This window comes from Elgaria multicarinata, chromosome 4, assembly GCF_023053635.1.
Source record: "Elgaria multicarinata webbii isolate HBS135686 ecotype San Diego chromosome 4, rElgMul1.1.pri, whole genome shotgun sequence".
Classification (NCBI taxonomy): Eukaryota; Metazoa; Chordata; class Lepidosauria; order Squamata; family Anguidae; genus Elgaria; species Elgaria multicarinata.
The window spans coordinates 76,541,397-76,562,774 of record NC_086174.1 but is presented as its reverse complement, the minus strand read 5'-3'; the positions used below and the strand labels follow the sequence as shown (position 1 = coordinate 76,562,774).

The following is a 21,378-nucleotide window of genomic DNA, read 5'->3' as shown; positions in this document are numbered from 1 at the left end:
CTGTCAACACTGCTGAGTGTGTGGATGGGCCTCATGACCTCCATGCCCCCATTGCACTTGGTGCGGATTGGACCTTTCCAAGCACTGCTGCTTCATGCTACATAGTGGAAGCAGCGCAGAGACAGGAACAAGCCTTGTATCCTCCCACCCATGTGCCGTGTTTGTACAAAGCTTTATGGGAGTTGGGGTAGGGAGAGCATTCCTCTCACAAATGCTCAAATGCATCTGTGATCTGTACGAGATGCCTAGCAGCAATTTTGCTTTTATTTAGTCATTTCTGAGATATGTATGCCACCCCATAACAAAAGGTTCTCTGTGCAGCATATAATAAAGGTTTTTAAAATGTAGATTTTAATAAATGGAACATGAAAGTATAAAATTAAAAGCACTGAAAATATGGCAAGACACAAAACTCACTGCAACTCTGCAATTAAAAACACAGGCGTTAAAACTGAGAGACCCCCCCCCCAAAAAAACCCTACATGAGTTATTTAAAACACCGAGGAAAACAGAAAGGCACCAAAAGAGCACAGGGATAGTGACTGAGATCCCTGACTGAGTTGCCACAACTGAAAAGGCTCTCTGTCCTGATAATTACTTGTGTCACTTCTTTTGGCAGGGCCACTCAGGGCTAAACTACACACAACATTAAATACAGAGTGTGAAAATGATCCTAACTTCCTTTTTCACCTTCAGTCCTGGGAGGGGAGGTTTAAAACTTCCCACCCAACAGTTTCCACCCCTTAAAACCTCACCCTTTTGTGGAGGCCAAGAAGAGTTTGAGTGGGTGGACTCCATTTGTACCAAGAAATGTGTTTTCTTTATCTCCTTCAAGAGCTACATTAAATAAAACACCAACACTGACAAAATAATTTGCAGTTAGTTTTTCCAAGCTAAACCGCAAACATGGTAGGAAAGAAAAATCTTCCCATTTTACAGGCCAGAGCCGACCCACAGGTCTGGAGACACCAGGATTTCTGCCAGAGTATTGGATCCATCAGCAGAAAATATGCTTCTCCAGAAAACCCAGAGGCTCTTTTATAAAGACAAATAAAACAGCACAGCTTCAAAAACCACTAAAAAAAGTGTCTTCCAGCAGCAGAGGACACAAGAGACCAGAAACTGTCACCAGCACATGATCCGAAGCTAATATGCCTTTCTGGAGCCATGCCACTGTTTTGTTTTCTTAAACCTTTGACTGGCTATCCAATTATTTTCGGTTTGCCAGCAGCACCCAGCCCCTTGTATTTAGACTATTGGTATTGTTCAGGCCCAGTTCTTTCCTTGTTACGTCTTTCAATAAAATTGCCACTACCAAATGCCTCTGCCCCTCTGCCGTAAGAAGTAGGTGCCTTTTTCAAAGTGGGGCTGTGGTTATTAGGACTCTGAGCCAGGCAGTTTCTCCATTTGAAAAGTAATAAGATTTATGGGCAAGTTTCCTTAACGCCTCCTCCTTGCCAACATTTTTCCTCTCACCCATGCCCCACCGAAAAGAAAAGTCCGAACTCTTTCTCTGGGATAGGCAGAAGCACTGGAAACCTCCAAAAGAAACATTTTCAGAAAATAACCGAGGTGTTTGGCAGGGAGATATAATCCAAATTAAGTTAAACAGACAAAAGAATAATACTTTTGCCAGAAGCTAATAATAGAACTTTGTCCAGGAACAAGCATCTGAAAGAGCTGAATGTTCCAACGGCCAGAAAAATGCAATGGCCCTGATCCACTCGCACTGTGAGTGAAATGCCTGCATATGGAGGATCCAGTCTGGTTCAGTAGAACCTGTTCTCTTCCTCTTCACCCTCCCCAGCCTTGACCAAGCCCATGAATAAGCAGGCAGGCAGCATGGTAGGCCTGTGCATCTCCCTACAGCCTTTTCTTTCCGGACCTAGCAAGTTACTTACGATGTGCTTTCAATACCTAGCTTACTCAAAAAGAAGGCAGCGGAACAATAAAGGAGATTATTGGCAGTAACGGGGTCCTTTACATATATGAGGGATGTGTTGCTGCCTAAAGATTTAAATAAATTAAAGAAGACGAAGAAAAGAAGGGGCCGTTCTGCATTTTTCTCCCCAAAATGTTATCTTCAGCTATCTCTGGTTCCTATGGTGACTTCAAAGTTCACGCGTCAGGGACATGTATGCTGTCTGTCAATCTTTGCCACATTTATCTCTATCACATCTGTCATTTTGGAATATGCCCATGTGGTAGAATTTTGGTTTCTTTGGTGGCGTTTTCGGTGGTTTTTTTTCTTTTTTTCTTTTTTTATGGCAAAAGAGATAAAATAGTTTTTAAGAAATTAGCAGTGCAATCATGTGTATTCAGATGTACATTCCACTTATTTCAGTGGGGCTTCTTCCCTAATAAGTATGTTTAGGTTTGCAGCCTTAAAGTGGTTTGAGAGAGGTTCTGCTTCCCATCGTGTTCACACAATTTTCTTGTGTCCTAGAGCCACCTCTTGTCAAACATGTTTTGTAGGTTTTGAAACAATACAGAACCCTAGCAAATATGTTTAAGTCAGGCAAAAAGAAAATGAGTGCCGTGTACACACAAGAAGCAGTGATCCCTTTTTTGAAACAATCAAAATTCAATCCAAGACACTTGTGCTTTTACTATACTAATAAACAGGGTGGGGTGGGGGTGAATTCAAAAACATTTTTGCAGGAAGGTTAACTTGAGATGTGATGTGTCTGTGAGAGTGAACTGATAATTATGGAAGATCTGAAGCAAGGGGAGGTATTGGCGGGGGGATTTCTGAATTGGTGAACCATTGTGCAATCAAAACAAATTTAAAATTTACACCAAAAAAGCTCCCTTTCCCAGTAGTGAAGAATGAGAAGGCTCAGAATTACACCACCAGAATCAAAACTATTTGTGTAATTCCGACAATGAAGGAGGTGCTCGGATAAGAAACCTCGCAATAACGTCTCCATTTCCAAAGCTAGGGCCATTGTGGTAAAGTTAGTACACACGTAGAGTGCAATCCTATATAAGTCTACACGGCGCCAGCAGTAAGCCCCACTGAGTTCAGTGGAATTTATTGCCAGGTAAGTGAATATAGAATTGCAGCCTTAATTAGGTACTAATTTTCACACTTCACACTTTCCTACACACATGTCATTGGAAGAAAGTATCTAGAAATTCTTGTTTGGGAATAATGTGGGTCAAACGTCATGTCAGATTAATTGCATATCATATAGCTGAAATGGATCTCTTTTTTTATTCTAGAGTAAGTGCGAATAGCCCTAATTCAGATCAGGACTACTGCATGGTGGGAGCAGAAGACTAGGTGCACGGATAAGAATCCTCGCAATAATGTCTCCATTTCCAAAGCTAGGGCCATAGCTTCGGCTATGGGGCAGTATATAATAAATGTAATAAATAAATAAATAAATAAATAAATAAGATTAAACCTCCCTCCCCACCATTTCCTTCCTGAAATTCCCCCTCTCCTTTTTTGCAGAGGTTTAAAAATTGGGGGAGGGGAGTCTCCATTGAAGCCAATGGAGAATTTTCTTTTTCTTTTTTCAACCTCTGTGTGAGGTGGAGAAATTTCAGGAAGAGGTTTAATAATCCTTTCCTGGTTCATAGTGATCCCACTCTGAGTCGAGGCTGTGCACACTTACTCTAGAGTAAACGAAAGCTAAGTCTCATGCTATGCAATTAACACAATGTGTAGCATGACCCTGCAGTAAACCATTTTAAACGAATGACAGAAAACCTACCCAACTTCAAAGAATAATAGGATTTGAATAACATTGAGTATATTGTTACTTTTCCAGGCAGAGGCATTATGTTGTCACCATTAGTAAAATGCAGGCAGCTTGTTCATAAGTAACTAGACCTCTCCATCACTTCTCACACAGTGTGGGAAGATGCCAGTGGAGAAAGAAATATGTTTTCTGCAGAAGCGTGTGGTACCTCCTTATTTACTCAGGCATTTCAAAAACTGCTTTCTATCTCTGCTCAGGTATGGAAGAAGGAAAAGAAAGGCCTAAACTGGACTGAACATAAGATGAAAAAAAGGGAAAAGAAGACTTGCTGCTACACAGAAGGCATCTTGATATCAAGGAATATTGCAAGAGGAAGCCATTTACATGAACAGTTCATCTAGGACACTTTTATTTATTTTCTCTAAAGGGATATTGATTTTATGACCTGCTCCTTCCTCATATCTTTATTTGATGGATATAGCCAGGTCTTCAACACCTGCCACTATTGGTATATCAGTATTGTCTGTTTGGTGGCAGTAAGAAAAATTAAGGGGGTATATTCTACCTCTGATTTGAAAATACGATAAAGCAAGCTGAAATTGAATCAGTGGGGAAGCCTTTTGCTTTTCTGACTGTATCATGAAGCTGCATGTATGAAATGGTGGATCAACCTCCATTAGCAAATGAAAGAGCTCTCTACATTTTGGACTACCAAGTGGTTGGCAGTGTGTGTGAGGGGCAATGAAGGTCATCTGAGGGTGGGGGGTTAGAGATGGGCACACCTGGGAGATAAAGAACAAAAATTCAAGCTCAGTTTCTTTCTCTCCTCCCCCCCCCCCTCTGCTTTTTAACCCTTATTTTTAATCATTCACTGAAAAATCATATAAACTTGTTCGAACAGGCAGATGTAACGTAACAAACTGCTTTAAAACAGTGGTACAAATAATTCTGTCAATCTGAGGAAGCTGTGATTACAAATAAAAGGTATGCATATTGTTAAAGTACGCATTAATAAAGACAAGATATTCCCCTCTCCCTCATCCCCTTCCAATGTTTCTGCTACTCAGGTTTCTCTAGGGATGGAGAGAAACTTAATGAGCCCCCAACCTGGTTTTCTTCACATCAAGAGAAGATGCCAGACACATACTTTTCCCATCATAGCCTTTCCCAAACCAGTAGTGATAGTTAGGTGGACTACTGCTGTTTAATAATTTATTTGGCACTGAGCTTACCATCTCCCTTAAATGGAGAAGACAGGGATGGAAGTGATGGATTAGGAGAGCAGCAGGTGACAGGAGCAGTTGACAGAACCATCCCAACTGCACAATGAACTTTGGATCACAAGGGTAGCAGTGTGTATGTACCTGCATGCATGTGCAGGAGTGCCAGTGAAGTGCTATTCCATCTGAGAAGTATGCCCCCGGATCCCTTGTGATGTCACAGATGGCCAACAGCTTATAGTCTCAGGGACCACTCTAGTCTCCAGGCAGTGATCTAGGGTGGAAAGTATTCTACACTGAAAACATTTTGGGCAAGACCATCATCGGGGGCCAGAAAATAGCTTCTCGGGCTTCATCCAGTATGTGGGCCCCCAAGTTGGCCACCCCCATTCCAGACAGAAGGCTTGAGGCCTCATGTGTTACACAATTAACCCCTTCTTGAGTGGTCAGGCTCTGTAATAAAGGTGATGCAAATTAGCATTAAGGACATATGTTGGGCATGCATATGTAGACATGGTCAGGGTATGCATGCATACATACATCTGCAACATTAAACCTAGAATAAATCGCATATAAATTTTGAAAACAAATACATTTTCCTTCCAATTAAACTGTTTGGGGAATTCTCATACCACCTTCATGACAATTTAGTAGGCCCTCAGTTGAGGAATCATCTGTTCCATAGGTCTGTTCCATGGGTCTCATCTGCCCCTAGAACCTCCCCAATGGCCAACCATTTTCACAGAACATACTAGAGAATAACTCCTGGAACACAGTGATGCTTGATCTGAGAGTCTTGCTCCCAGCATCCTCTGCAGAAGATCCTGGGATTCTTCTGACTGTACAGCCCTAAGAGGAGTTGAAGGTGGTCCAGAAAAGCCTCTGCTAAAGTAGAACTTGAAAGAAGTGAGGATAGCTGGAAAGGGAGCCTGTTCCAAATATATAGAGGAGAATGCTGGAGACAAGACTGGGGATGGAAATCCTATCCCTGTCTACTTAAGAAATAAGTCCCATGAAGCTGAAATGGGGCTTACTCCTGGGTGGGTGGGGACAGGGATGGAGTCCTCTGAGCTGCAAGAAGTAAAATCAACACCACCCTTGCATGGAACAGGCTCGTTTTTGAAATATTTGTACCAAAGGGACAGAGAGGCCTCCATTTAGTCACATATCAGGCAATATTTATAGACCGAGCTCAAAGTTTAATGCAAGGTTTTTAAACACTTCAGTGGGGCTATGTAAATTAAGGTTTCATTGTCAACTATGTGAAGTTCAGGTTGGTAAAAAATACGTGCCCACAGTTTTGTTAATAGGATCTGAGTGCTTTCATGTGGCAAGGCTTGCATAAGTCATTCTCCACTGTTGGGACGTGCATGTCAGCAGTCTAAGCCTGCATTTCTCATTGACCTTTCTGTTCATTAAACACTGGATGCTGGCCATTGTCTGTACTTTGTGCTCCTCACGGCACAAATGGCAAATAAATAAATAAAAATGAGGAAACCCAAGCATCGTAGACATTCTTCCTGTCAAAGGCGGCTGGTATAGTTAGGGCAACGTTCCCCTTTTAGCATTGGGCATGCTCCTTGAGGTCCCCTTCTCCAGCTAACTTTGTGGACTAGTGCAGCTTCTTCCTTGCCTGGGAATGTAATCTCAGAAGCCCAAGGCTACATGTGAAGAGCCCAGACAGCAGCTGTGCCCAGGAAAAGTGATCCTGGCAAGGGTAGGAGCTGGAGTGTGAACTCCAATTTGGCCAGGGGCTTTTGAAGTTACTTTTGTGTGGTGGCAGTAAAATGAACATGGATCCTTAGATGGCCGCAACTGAACCGAGGCCTAGAGTAGATGTTTTGAATTTCAGATTCTAGCATTCCTGACCATTGGCCATGTTGCCACAGGCTTCTGGGAGTTGAAGCGTGAAACATCTGGAGATACGCCCCCTGCCTACCCCTGGCCTAGATAATTACCTTTGCCAAACATGCAGTTGCGACATATTGACTGGGTTCACAAGATTGCGAAAGAGAAATAAGCCATGGTGGCTTATTTCCCCACTGCCCACAAACAACAGTTGCATGCCAGTGGGATTTGCATAATAGGCTGCTGAAGAGTTCTGGGTGGTTTGTTACCCATGGCAATAAGCCACCCTGGCCAGGTTTGCACAACACGACTCTGTTCAAATCCCCGGGCATATGACTTGTATGAGAGGGGAGCGGGGGATAAGCTACCATGGCCTTCCATGATCATGTGAGCCGGGCCACTAAGTTGGATCTCACCTTCTCTGAATAGAAGCCCCCCCTTTGGCCAACAGAAGGCTTTTGATCCAGTGGAGGGGTCCCAGTAGCATAAGGGGAGGAAGTGACCTTTATCAAAATCCTTTTCCCCCTTGAGCTCTCAACACCCCACAATGTTCTAGAATGCTGCAACGTTCTACAAGGTTCTAGAGTATCAGTGTGTAAAAATCTAGGAAATTATCTCTACAGCTACAATACAACAGTTATCTTAAGAAATTACCTTTTCTCCTATCTGAGGCCAGTGGGGCAAGTGAGAAATAGTTTCACTTAAAGCAGCTCTCTCTAGTATATGCAGGATGAATGGGATGTACTTCATTATTGACATAAGTGATTCTTTATGGAAGCTGTAGAACTGGAAGTTACTTGAAGGCCACCTACTCCAAACTCTTTGCAACAAGATAAAAACTGATTTATCTACAGTTTTGCATCTAGATCTAGATCAGCCCACGGTATTTGGGTTATATATAAATCCAGTTACAGAGAGAGCATAAACAGAGAAAAACTCCAAGGCAAAGGGGCTAGCAGTCGTAGATCTCTTTCACACACAAATACACATATACCACAGTTTCTCTTGTGGTTCAAGTTTATGCATTACTGACAAACTGGTTATCTCCCCATATCAGCAACTATCTTGTCAAATAGTTCCTCAGTTACATACTACCCATTTATCTTCCCTTCATAATAATTCCTTGCTTACCTTTGTCAAGGCAACTGATCTCTTGGGCTATTTTTATCCTCTTCCTGAGTACCATTCCAACCCCCTCCTTCCTAGTGATGAGTAACATTGGGCCGGTTCACATGTCACAACAATAAATTGTGGATTAACAGCTGGGTTGTTTAGGTCCAGGTTCTCTCAGCATGCTGACAACCATTTAGAGATTTTATTAAGTGGTTTGTAAGTAGTACTAATAAATAAATAAACCTCCAATCAAGCAGATCAGAGGTTGTTTGCCGAAATGAAGCGGCTTGCAGGCAGCGCAAACACACAGCGCAAATGATTAAATAACCCATGATTTTATTTATTTATTTATTTATTTCATTTCATTTCTATACTGCCCAATAGCCAAAGCTCTCTGGGCGGTTCACAAAAATTAAAACCATGAAGAGCATAAAAACAACCAACAAATTTAAAACACAAATACAAAATACAATATAAAAAGCACAACCAGAATAAAACCATACAGAAACAAATAATATAGGTTAAAATATTAGATTAAAACAGCAAAGTTTAAATTTAAGTTAAATTAGGTGTTAAAATACTGAGAAAATAAAAAGATCTTCAGCTGGCGACGGAAAGAAAACAATGTAGGTGCCAAGCGAATCTCTCTGGGGAGCTCGTTTCTCAACCAGGGTGCCACAGCAAAGAAAGCCCTCCTCCTAGTAGCCACCTGCCTCACTTCCTTCGGCAGGGGCTCACGGAGAAGGACCCCTGTGGATGATCTTAAGGTCCGGACAGCACATATGGGAGGAGGCGTTCCTTCAGATAACCTGGCCCCAAACCGTTTAGGGCTTTGAATGTTAATACCAGCACTTTGAATCGGGCCCGGACCTGGACTGGCAGCCAATGAAGTTGTAGAAGGACTGGCGTGATATGATCTCACCGGCCATTCCTGTTAGTAGGCAGGCTGCCCAGTTTTGTTCCAGCTGAAGTTTCCGGACCGTTTTCAAAGGCAGCCCCATGTATAACGCATTGCAGTAATCCAAACAAGAGGTTATCAGAGCATGGATAACTGTAGCTAGGCTATCTCTGTCCAGATAAGGGTGTAGTTGGTATATCAGCCTAAGCTGATAAAAGGTGCTCTTTGCCACTGAGTTCACCTGTGCCTCAAGTGACAGTTCTGGATCCAAGAGCACCCCCAAGCTACGGACCCGATCCTTTAGGGAGAGTGCAACCCTGTCCAGAGCAGGGTAAACATCGCCTCGCCGGACAGATGAACCACCTGCTAACAGTACCTCCATCTTGTCTGGATTGAGTCTCAGTTTGTTAGCCCTCATCCAGTCCATTACCATGCCCATCATGTCACCATGATGCGCAAACCAGGTCATTGTTTCAAGTGGATGCTAAAGCTTTGTGAAAACACTACTAGTAGCTTTAGTTGATGAACAGTTGGTGGCAATCACAACTGTTGAAGATCAACATATGTGCAAATAAAATCTATCTTGTTTGTGAGTTTCAACTCAGAGTTATTTCAAGTCTACAACCACTGAACTGTTAAGCCAAACAGAGCATTTGTCTTAGCAGAAAGATTAGAAATCTGGTCAGTGGTGGCTCACTTTACATGTTACAGGAATGTCTTCAACAGTCCTTTTCTGTTGGTTCATCTCACAACACTTGGATTCTGTAATGTATACTGTCCTGCTAACACATGGGCAGGGCCGACTGCATCTCCCTACATGTCCGTGGGCTTTAAACATTATACTAGAGCCATCGGAAGAACCCATACGGAAGTGCTGCCTACAAAACTAGGTTGTTGCACAGGGTTGAAATGGCTTATTTTTCATTCTGAAAATACTTTCCCTTCTTCCAAAAAAGTGATCAAGTGGATGTCCTGGATGGACAGAAAGTGGGATAGAACTATTTAGATTTAATTAATTAAGTGCTCCCGTATGTCTGTCCCGATTCCCTATAATCGGATGAGGCTTTCCAGTTCTGCCTTGCCTATATTTCTGTTACATGACCCTCCCCTCCTATGTTGTCTCCCTTGTGTCAAATTTTAGGTTCATAACCTCTCAGAGCAGGAACCTGTTCTCTTATGTATCATAAAATACAGATGGAATTACATAAATAAAAATAAGAATCTAAGATGGCATAGTCCAGTGCAGGCCAATACATTCGTCATGGTTAGATATTGCTGTTGATGACAATCCCCTGACACCACAGCTCACCCATAGGACCATTGGAAGCTGCCTTCAGATCACTGGTCCCATCTAGCCCATTATTGTCAACAGTGACTGGCAGCAGAGTTTCAGGTAGTTTTCCCTAACGCTACCTGGAAATGTCAAAGACTGAACCTGGGACCTTCTGCATTCAAAGCAGGTGTCCTACCACTCTTATCTCTCTGTGTAGCCTTTCCAGGGGGCTGGAGAGGCTGCTGTGGGAAGGAGGCTACAGGGAAATCCACTTCCACTGCAGTTGATTCAGATTAAATCTGGATGCAACAATCCTGATTTAGAAGCATTGCCCCCTTGGGATCTGTGCCTGTTGTTAGAAGTCTTATTTCCAGTACAACATTATGAGCACAGTAAGGTGTTTTTTTTTAATTGAAACCAATATGAACGGTGGGCATTTTTTTTAATAACTAATTCAAGACGGCCTTCCCCACCCCACCCAACTTCTCAAGACAATGTCCTGAATTAGGGCCAAACCACACACTCACCACAAGGGCACTATTGAAAATGGCTTCCCATCCATGAAGAGTGATCCCATGACAGCAATAATGTCCACAATGACTTACTTCATGGATCTCTGCCTCTCAAAGATTTTGAGTGGACATTTGATTTCTCAGGTGAAAAAAAGAGAGAAGCAGATTCTCTGGATGGTGAACTTTTTATTTGTAGGGCTCTTCAACCTACAAATAAAAAGTTCAGCATCCTGAGAATTTGCTTCTCCCTTTTTTCCACCTGATTTGGGTACTTTTCTCCCCTTGTTTTTGATTCATTTGATTTCTCAATCAATTTTCTTGTTAATAATAATAATAATAATAATAATAATAATAATAATAATACATTCATTTCTTACCCGCCTCTCCATTTTGATCGAAGCAGGGAACAACAATAAATGGTAAAATACATAGAACTGAATTAAAACATAATACACATTGTTAAAACATCCTAAAAACATTCTAAAAGCATCTTAAAATTCCACTGGATAGGCCTGCTGGAAGAGATCAGTCTTTATAGGGTTCATCTCCCTGAATCACAAACATTGTTCTTATTAATATTGCATCTTTTGAAATCTACCAGCTTCCTTTTTTAAAGACACATATACATCTCACAATATAAGCTTTTTATGTCAGTAAATAAAGCTGTTCTATTGAAATTCTCTTTCCCAGTTCTTCATCATGGTCTCTATGCATTCACACATATGGGCTTTGCGCCTGCGCAGAGACCGAACCGGAACCTTCTATAGCTAAGTGGAACGTCTTAGGCGGGAACCCCTCCCCCACGCTACTGCGCATGTCCCTGGGGTTCCCGCCCTTACCTCAGTTCTTCGTCGTCCGCCATTGTGCCTAGACCGTTAGAACCAACCTCATAGCGTTTTCTTCACAGTTTCTCTTAAAACCTGATTTCTTCAACCTTTTCTACTTCTCCCTTTCTTCTTCTTACCTAAATTTTTTTTAAAAAAATTGTTGTTGTTAGTTAGTTTTTCCTCAGCAACTTTCGATCACGGGCTCCTGAGCCGCATGGCAGTGAAGGCCCCATTTCGTAAATGTGTTAAGTGCGGAGCTAAGCTCCCCCCTACAGACGGACACTTCCTGTGTGTTCTTTGTTTGGGCAAACACAAAGTAGAGGCCTGCCACCATTGCATGGCATTTACCAAGCAAACCAGAAAGAACAGAACGGATCGCCTTTGCGCCATTTTGTGGGAAAAAGCTCTCAGAGCCACAGACACAACTAGAATGGACAAAACGATACCAAACAAGTCTGTTACAGACCGTAGCACCGAAGTGTGCGATGAAACCAGAGTGAATAGTAGGGCATTGATACCCCTCACGCCTGGACGGTCATTAGCGAGCTCTGCGGCCAGGGAAATCACAAAAAAGGCCCGGACTCCTAAGTCTTCCTCTGAGATAGAGAAGAAGAAGAAGAAAAAGAAAAGGGACACGGGAAAACCCTCGCCAAGGTCTCCCCGACCCTCTAAGCCGACTCAGAGTCACTCAACTCCTCCTTCCGTACCGACAGCTTCCGTAACTGTCTCGATACCGAGACCTCAGTCGGTACCGACAACCATGTTACCGACTCGCCCTCCAAGCCTATCAGAGGGCGAGATACGAGATTCGGCTTCCGTAGCCTCATTTAGAGATCCCGCAGGGCTCTTAGGGACCGAAGAAATCATTCCTCTGCCACAACTGTCACCAAGACCGACGATTACAGAACGCACACCGAGACGTGAATGGGACAGAGCTTCCCAGTACTCTGAGCACCAGTCAAGACATGACTATTATGACTGGGACTACTATCGACCACAAAGATATTTTCAACATGATCGGGATTACCAATACACACCTGAGTCTTACTTTGCCCAGCCTCCACCAACATCCAGGGTATTCCAAGTACCATTAGCTCCACCTCCGTCCCACCAAGTCTCTCCTACATCGACGTCACAGCCACGCCTCTTCGATACTGGCTACTGCAACCTCCACGGTACCGGCTCAACAGGAGCAGTTAGAGCCAGCGCAACAGCAGTTGCAACTCATCACAACCAGAGGATGCCATACATGCACAAGATCCCTCATCACCATCGGAAGACATGGGCAGATTCTCCGAGCATATGCTAAGAATGGCCCAAGCACTCGGATTGGACATACAACAATCAGATGACCCTGTGGATGATCCAATTTACGACGTGTTTCGCACTAAAACAAATGCAGCAGTTGCCATCCCTCTTCCCCCTGCTTTGAAACAGACAGCACAACTCTCATGGAAGACACCAGCTTCTACACAAGCGACATCAAGGAGATTAGAAACTCTCTATCGTATCCAGGAGGGAGATGCAGGGTTTTCAGCTCAACACCCAAAACCCAACTCCATTGTAGTAGAATCAGCTCAGGGTCAGTCACAAAGGTTTCATTCCGCTCCCGTTGATAAAGAGGGAAGGAAATTAGACCTGACAGGTAGAAGAATTTATTCCTCTGCATCTCTTGGTATTCGAGCCTCTACTTACCAGGCAACGATGGCTCGATATCAACTCTTCCTCTGGGAGAAAGTAGGTTCACTATGTGACTACGTTTGTAGAGCTGCAACGTGGTCCACTCCATCCACGTTTGTTAAACACTACAGTTTGGACACTCGTGCTCGGCAAGACTGCTCCTTTGGAAGGACAGTGCTCTCTGAGGTCCTAAGATGATGTACCAACCCACCTCCAAGGTATGTCAGCTTGCTACTCGCCCATATGTGTGATGCATAGAGACCACGATGAAGAAATGCAGGTTGCTTACCTGTAACTGTAGTTCTTCGAGTGATCATCTATGCATTCACACAACCCACCCACCATCCCCGCTTGGTGGTATACAGGGTGTATGCATGGGACTTTTATTATATCTGGTAGCATATGCAATTAAAATATTATGTATTCACTCATGTTTATGGGGGCACAATGTCAGACTCCTGTAAACTGAGGTAAGGGCGGGAACCCCAGGGACATGCGCAGTAGCGTGGGGGAGGGGTTCCCACCTAAAACGTTCCACTTAGCTATAGAAGGTTCCGGTTCGGTCTCTGCGCAGGCACAAAGCCCATATGTGTGAATGCATAGATGACCACTCAAAGAACTACAGTTACAGGTAAGCAACCTGCATTTCACTTGCAGCAGCTTTCAAAGATCTCAGACAGAAGTATTTCTCAGTCCAGATGCCTGAGATATTTTTTTCTTTTTTAAACTGACTTTTGCTCTGCCATTGAACTATGAACTAACTATTGACTGTGATATATGCCTGCTTAAAGAAAAATGTAAGTTCAATACAAACTTTACCTTGAGTCTCCACCATCCTTCACCTTTCAAGGTCTACTACTTTTCAAACTTCACATAGAACACATTGCAGTAACTAAAACTTGATATAGCTAAGGCCTGTGTTACCATGGCCAGAGCTACAGCCACTAAGGACCCGTTATGCTCTTGTGTCTGCAAAATACTACCATAAAACCTTATGGAACCAGATCTAGGAATAAAGACACTATTCTGACTGAATTACACAGTATTCAGAACTTGGGAGAGGGGATTTAAGTTGCTTGTTTTTTAGATAAGACAAGTGCACCAAAGCAAATACCACACAATGCAAGGCTCACTGCACTATCTGACTACTACAATCGCCTTGGGAATGGAGGTTGGGCATCATTTTAAAAAATACAATACTGAGCTCTCCCATTCCACCTCTCTACCCCACCACACCACATTTTTCAGGTGGTCTAAAAAAGACTTGGAAAGTTCCAAACTGATTTTTCTTTTACAAAATAACCTTTCATTCAACAAGAAATCAATAGTTTTATTAAGCGTTTCATGCATGTGGAATTCCATGTTCCCATTATCAGATCTAAAACAACTTGATTTCGGCTAAAATAATTCCTATAAAAAAAGCCTTCAAGGCTTCAAGCAATATACAAAGATCGTTATGAAAGCAGTGGAAAAACGTGTCTCCCCCTAAGTAATTTTTCTTCTAATGTTCAATTCCTAGGACTGTACTTAAAAATAATATAAAGTGGATTTTCAGTTTACACATTTGCATAGCGTGGGATTACTGTCAGGAACTTATAGCTGAAGATGTGGGGGCGGCATGAACTGCCAACACTTCAGTGGGATGGAGAAGAACCAATCTGAACAAAGGAGAGTGTGTCTTTATTTCTGAGATAATATAGTAGTACAAAACAATGAGAATGTGTAAAGTGATTATATTATTTTCTTTTGCATCTGTAAATGCAGATGTTTACAGTGTGTAAATTTGTGAACTTAAGTGTGTGGTGTGCATTTTCAGCTGCATGTTCCCCTTTACAGGAGTCAAGAGGGGGGGAGGTTGCTATGGTAATTCCTCCTTTTGCTGAATATTAAATTAATGAAAAAGTGAGGCATGTTCTGTTAAAAAGAAATTATATCCTCAGGACATAATTCAGCAAACATTGGCCATGACTAAGGCTGCAATCCGATGCACACTCACCTGCAACTAAAGCCCTGCTGAACTCAGGCCACAAGACAGTTTTCAAAAGCAAAACAACTTTGCAAGTAGGGGATTTAAAGCAGAGAACTGGGGAGGGGATGCTACCAAGCCCACCCATCCCATCCACTACAAATAATCCCTACAACTGCAATCCTATACCAATTTACCTGGGAGTAAGCCTTATTGAATTTTGTGGAACTTACTTTAGACATATATTGGATTGCACTGTCAGTGGCTTTTCTTCTGTGGGGTTCCAAATGCCAACTACAACTTACATGCAAAATGTGTAATAAAGTACTGTTGGTTTTTCAAAAAGAGGTTTTGGAAGGAGAAGATTGAGCATAAAAGCAAAGGGGTCCTTAATCCCTTTCCCCACTTAACATTTCTCTGCTCCAAAACATTCTCCATTGGCTTGCTCCTCTATGGAGTTCCAAAGGAAGAGAAGGGAAGGGAAGGAGGTAAAATGATGAGCCAGAAACATAGAAAAACAGGAAGCGCAAGGAATTTGTACTTCAGATTTCCCCAATATGACTTCAGGAGCTGGAGATTGGGAGAAGCTCTTAAACGGCCTTCTCAGTTCAGTCCATAATTTCTGTGTGTACCACACCAGCTAATCACAGTTAGGAAAAGGCAATCAAACCTTGACTACATCTGCAACATAAATTAGTGGCTTGTAGCACTGGATTTGGTGTGAATAGGGAGTGCTTCCAGGGAGGAGCCAGGAAGTACTTGAAGCAACACCCACTGCTTCTGGCCTGAGGAGAGAGGGGTCACAGCCTGAGAGAGTTCTGTAGAGAAAGCCTCTGCTTTTGTTTAAATAAAACTTGGAGATTTGTTTATAAAGTGGAGTCTGTTTGATTCTGGGGGATGAAATCCACCAGTTTGAAACATGATGGCAGTGGTGACTGAATCCTGGGAGAAAAATAACAAAATGTGAGTAGTGAGAGAAGATGAAGGTGAAAATAGAGGGTCAGGAACTACCAAGCACATTTAAATGTACAAGCTCAGAACTTAGCCCAGGAAGGGAAAACCTGGGGGGGATCTACACTACTGCTTTAAAAGCGCTTTAAAGCCGCTTTATAACAGTTTTGACAACTGTTGGGGCCCAGGACACACTGCATATACAGTTTTCAAAACGTTTTCAAAGTGCTTTAAAGCGCTTTTAAAGCAGTAGTGTAGATCCTCCCCTGGAAAGTGGAGTTTAATCTCTATGTGAACATTGCAATGGCAGATAAAGAGAAGTCTGTGAAAATGGAAGAAAGGGGGAGAGAATTAAACATTTCACTATGTGCAAACAGTCCCCAAGCACAGCATACTTTGGCTACAATAATAGGTTTGTTTTGATTAGGGTGACCATATTTTGGAAACCAAAAAGGAGGACAACATGGTCGGCCCCCAAGAGGGCGTGTCCAGCACCAAGGGGGCGTGCCCACCCAAACATATCCTAAAAATCAATGGATGAACAGATCTGTTTCAAATTTGGTATGGCTAAAGCTCTACCTAAAAGCTATCATGATGCCAACTTTCAGCTCTTTATCTTTAAAAATGACAGTTTTAAAAATAATTTAAAAACCTCAATTTTAAAAAATTCCTAAAAATCAATGGATGAACAGATCTGTTTCAAATTTGGTGTGGCTAAAGCTCTACCTAAATCCTATCATGGTGCGAAGTTTCATTTCTTTATCTTTAAAAATGACGATTTTAAAAATAATAATTTTAAAACCTCAATTTTTAAAAAAAATCTAAAAAATCAATGGATGAACGGATCTATTTCAAATTTGGTATGACTAAAGCCCTTCATAAGAGCTACCATCGTGCCAAATTTCATGTCTTTATCTTAAAAAATGACGGAGTTATAAGCATTTTTGTTAATTCCCATTAGAGCTGCTCTTTGGAAAAATCCGGATTTCCCCTCCCCCCTCCCAGATTTGTCATCAAAAATCCAGACAAATCCGGTCATATGGTCACCCTAGTTTTGATGCCCACTGCAACCCCAGAAAGAATGAAACAATGGAAAGATACAGCTTTTTCAAAAGGAAGCAAGCTATAGGGAAAGGCATTGAAGAATATTACTCCTGTTTAAAGATGTCAACAGCCAGTTGCAACATTGGAAATATTAAAGGCTCCTTAAGAAGGGACTGGATAGTGTGTGGAATACAGAGCACACAAGTATGTGAGAGATCACTGACCTTAGAGAAAAGCTTGGAGATTTGCAGGGCAGCTGAATTGTCCGTAAACAGGATTAGGGGCCTGGAAGAACAGTTGGTGGAATCTGTCCATCTAGTACAGAAGAATGAGAGGGAGGAATGGGATGTAAGGACAACAGTGAACACCATAGAGGAATGCAAGTACTGTGAGGGAAAACATGCAGGATATAAAGAGGGTTGCCCAGCTTATGGGAAGAAATGCCACAACTGTGACACAGAAAAAGCCCAAAGCTAGAGTGCACACTGTAAATACGCAGAGTGCTAAAGAATGTGAAGACATTCTGTGGGTAACAGTTCAAGTAGTAAACACACTGCAGGAAAAGCCAACAGGACAACATAAACAATTGTGTGCAAACATGTGCCTCGGGAATAAAGCATTGGCATTTCAATTAGACAGTGGTGCTGGTTGCAACATTAGTCTCTTCCAATGGAATGGGGATAATCAGCTTTTAAGAATGTATAATCACTCTTCATTCAAAACCAATGGGATAATGCAAACTCAAAATTTTTACCTCAAAGACAAAGAAAGAAATGTGGGCTAGAATTGGTGGATCTAGAGAGCAGTACCACTGTTAGTCCTTAAGGCAGTCCAGGCTAGGAAACTGATAACGGCAAAATTAACAAACATATGGATAGTGGAGTGATGGAAAATTCAGATGATGAAGCTGAAGTCAAGAAAGGATTCAAAGGGAATTCAGGGGTGCATTCAAGGGAGATGGAAAGCTAGATGAAGTTTAAAAACTAGAGATTGATACAAGTGTGAAGCCAGTTATGAGAGCCAACAGGAAAGTACTATTAGCTTTAGTACAGCTTCTGAAAGAAGAATTACAAAGTCTGCAACAGTGGGGAATTATTCAACCAGTAGAGAAAAGTACAGACCACTCTGGTGGTGATCCAAAAACCATCAGGGAAACTCAGAATATACATAGACCCAAAGCACTTAAATAAAGCACTGAGAAGTTGTTTTCCATTGCCAGTATTGAAGAGATATTGCCAGATCTGTCAAAAGAAAGAGTATTCGCTTTCTGTGATGGCAAAAATGGATTCTGGCATATTTAGCTGGATGAAGAAGCCAGTTATTTGACAACATTTGCCACACCTTTTGGGAGATATTGCTAGCTAAGAGTGTCAATGGGCATCAGCCCTGCCCCTGAGATATTTCAAAAGAGGTTGACATAAGTCTTGGATGGTCTGGGAGGAATTCAGGCAATAGCTGATGATGTGCTGATAGTGGGAGAGTGTGATGACCTACGGCAAGCACAACAGGAGCATGATCATAAACCAGAAAAGATGCAGAGAAAGGAATATCAAATTGAATAGGGTCAAACTCAGACTGAGGATCACCGAAGTACCATATATTGGCCATTTACTGATCTCAAGGGGCCTGATCATGCGAGGTACTGGTTCCCCTCTATTAGGCACTGGTTAGGCCTCATCTTGACTACTGCATCCAGTTCTGGGCACCACACTTCAAGAAGGATGCAGACAAGATGGAGCATGTTCAGAGGAGGGCAACGAGGATGATCAGGGGTCTGGAAACAAAGCCCTATGAAGAGAGACTGAAAGAACTGGGCATGTTTAGCCTGGAGAAGAGAAGATTGAGGGAAGACATGATAGCACTCTTCAAATACTTGAAAGGTTGTCACACAGAGGAGTGCCAGGATCTCTTCTATATAATCCCAGAGCGTAGGACACAGAATAATGGGCTCAAGTTACAGGAAGGCAGATTCTGGCTGGACATCAGGAAAAAACTTCCTGACTGTGCGACAATGGAACCAATTACCTAGGAAGGTTGTGGCCTCTCCCACAGTAGAGGTATTCAAGAGGCAGCTGGACAGCCATCTGTCAAGTAGGCTTTAAGATGGATTCCTGCATTGAGCAGGGGATGTCCTTATAGGCCCCTTCCAACTCTACTATTCTATGATTCTGTGAAGGTAGATCCAGTAAAAGTAAGTGCTATTCAAGACCTGTCACAACCCCAAGATGTGAAGGGAGTCCAGAGATGACCAACTATTTAGCTTTATTATTATTATTATTTATTTATATAGCACCATCAATGTACATGGTGCTGTACAGAGTAAAACAGTAAATAGCAAGACCCTGCCGCATAGGCTTACAATCTAATAAAAGCTTTGCTTTGTAAACACCTGGGATGACGGAGGGGGCCCAATTTCAGGGAGAAATATCTTTTTTCCCCTCTACTTTTTTGTTGGAGCAGGGCCTTGCTCTTGCACAACTGGCCCCACTGCTTCCCCCCCCAAAAAAGGGGGCCGCAACATCTGCTTCCTCCCCGGACGTTGCACAGCACGTATGAATCCAGAGGGAGGATCATGAGAGCCTCCCCCCTCCCTTCTTCTACACCCGTAGGTGTAGATGTGTCCATTGTGGGAGTGAGTGAAGCAACATGAAGATGCTTTCCAAAAGGTATAGGAGATGACTGCAAGAGCCCTCGTCTTGAAGTATTACAACCCAGAAGAGCCATTCAAGTGATACATCAGAAACAAGTCTAGGGACTCCCATGCCCACCTCCTGCCCTGTCCACAATGAGCTAACAGGATTTTAGATATGATGATTGCTCTGCCACAGATCTCCCCACCCCACCCTGCTTACTATAGTAAGTAAAGAGAAGTTTATTTGTGTAGCCAAAGCCATTACAAACATATATATAATCAAATAAAACAGAATAATCAAATATATTACAAATATATAAGATTACATTACAAGACTAAAATCATCCAAAAGCATCATTCTATAGACTCTATTCAGTCGCAACTTAAAACCTGATCATCATCATTAAAAAACTTCCTCCTTAAAATTGATGCTTTAAAAGCAAAACAGGCTACTTTTTCAGAAATGGATGGAGTAGTATCCCCAATAAAAATTTAATCAAATATGAATGAGAACTTTTAGGTATAAGACCTAGGTCTTTAAACAAAGCTATTCTTACATCTTCATAAATTGGGCAGACAAGCAGGTAGTGAGTTAAATTTTCAACTATATTAGATCCACATGGGCAAACTCTTTCCTCCAAAGGGATCCGTTGGTAGCGTCCCTGAATCACTGCTGAGTTCATTGACTGGCACCGAAGAGCTGTAAATGCATATATCCACTTAAAATTAGTTATACTATTTAAATATTGAGGGTAAGGCGTATGAATAGGCAATTTAGCATACCAGGGGGCAAGTTTTGACAAACTCTGTTTACCATAGGATTACTCTGTGCTTTGTAAAACTTGTGTGTGTGTGTCCCCCACCCCCAGCATTTTATTATTATTTGATTCTACACTATTGTGTTGGTTTTCTTTTAACATTAACATGATATTTTTGTGTGTGTGTATTTTGAGTGATAGATTTGGGGAATGTTGATAATGCTGGGGTTTTTTATATGTATGTCATAAGTTTTCAACTGGCATTAGATCCTAGATGATGATGATGATGATGATGTTTTAAAAGGATTTAACAATCCTTTTGTTGTGTTGTTTCAATTGACCTTTAAAAATTAGCTGCTGCTCTGCCTATTTGTATTTTGATTCCTACAGGGTTGTTTTCAGTTTGTATTTTATTTCATATTATTATTATTATTATTATTATTATTATTATTATTATTATTATTGCTGTAAACTGTCATAGATGGTTGGTGAATAGCAATGCAGAAATATTGTAAATGAATAATAAAACAATGCTCATGCTTGCCAGAAGGCCATTTAAATATGGGCCCTTGCCTTCCTCACCCTTCTAAAACTATTCACTGACCAGCGCTTTAGACTGGCTCAGTGCTCCCCTTCAAGTGTAGGCGTTCTCATATTGCTTATTTTTAAAAAATAAAAAATGCTGAACCTCGGCAGAAAGGCTGCCATCTGGTCCTGCAACAATGCTCCTCCGTTTCATGAGTTTTTTGCTTTTGTTGTTTGTACATAGTTGTTTGAAGGCTGTAATTATTCTCTAACTCTCTAGTGGTGGAGGACAAATCGTTGATTGGTGTGTGTGTGTGTTTTCTTGTTGTTGTTGTTGCTTTTGGATGACTGCAGCAAGGCTAAAGTTTCGCCATCCTGTCTGTGAGAATGGCCGTGGACCCAGACTAATAAGCATTTGATC

At 42.0% G+C, this 21,378-nt stretch overlaps 1 protein-coding gene across 1 annotated transcript in view; it reads left to right on the top strand.

Moving 5' to 3' along the window:
- Positions 1 to 6,432, top strand: part of AIG1 (androgen induced 1) — a 111,624-nt gene extending 105,192 nt beyond the window's left edge. Inside the window, exon 6 of the mRNA XM_063124590.1 lies at positions 3,968 to 6,432. Coding sequence (XP_062980660.1) covers positions 3,968 to 4,005 — 38 coding nt within the window. The 3' untranslated portion in view covers positions 4,006 to 6,432. The remainder of the gene's footprint in view (positions 1 to 3,967) is intronic.
- The last annotated feature ends 14,946 nt before the right edge of the window (positions 6,433 to 21,378 follow it).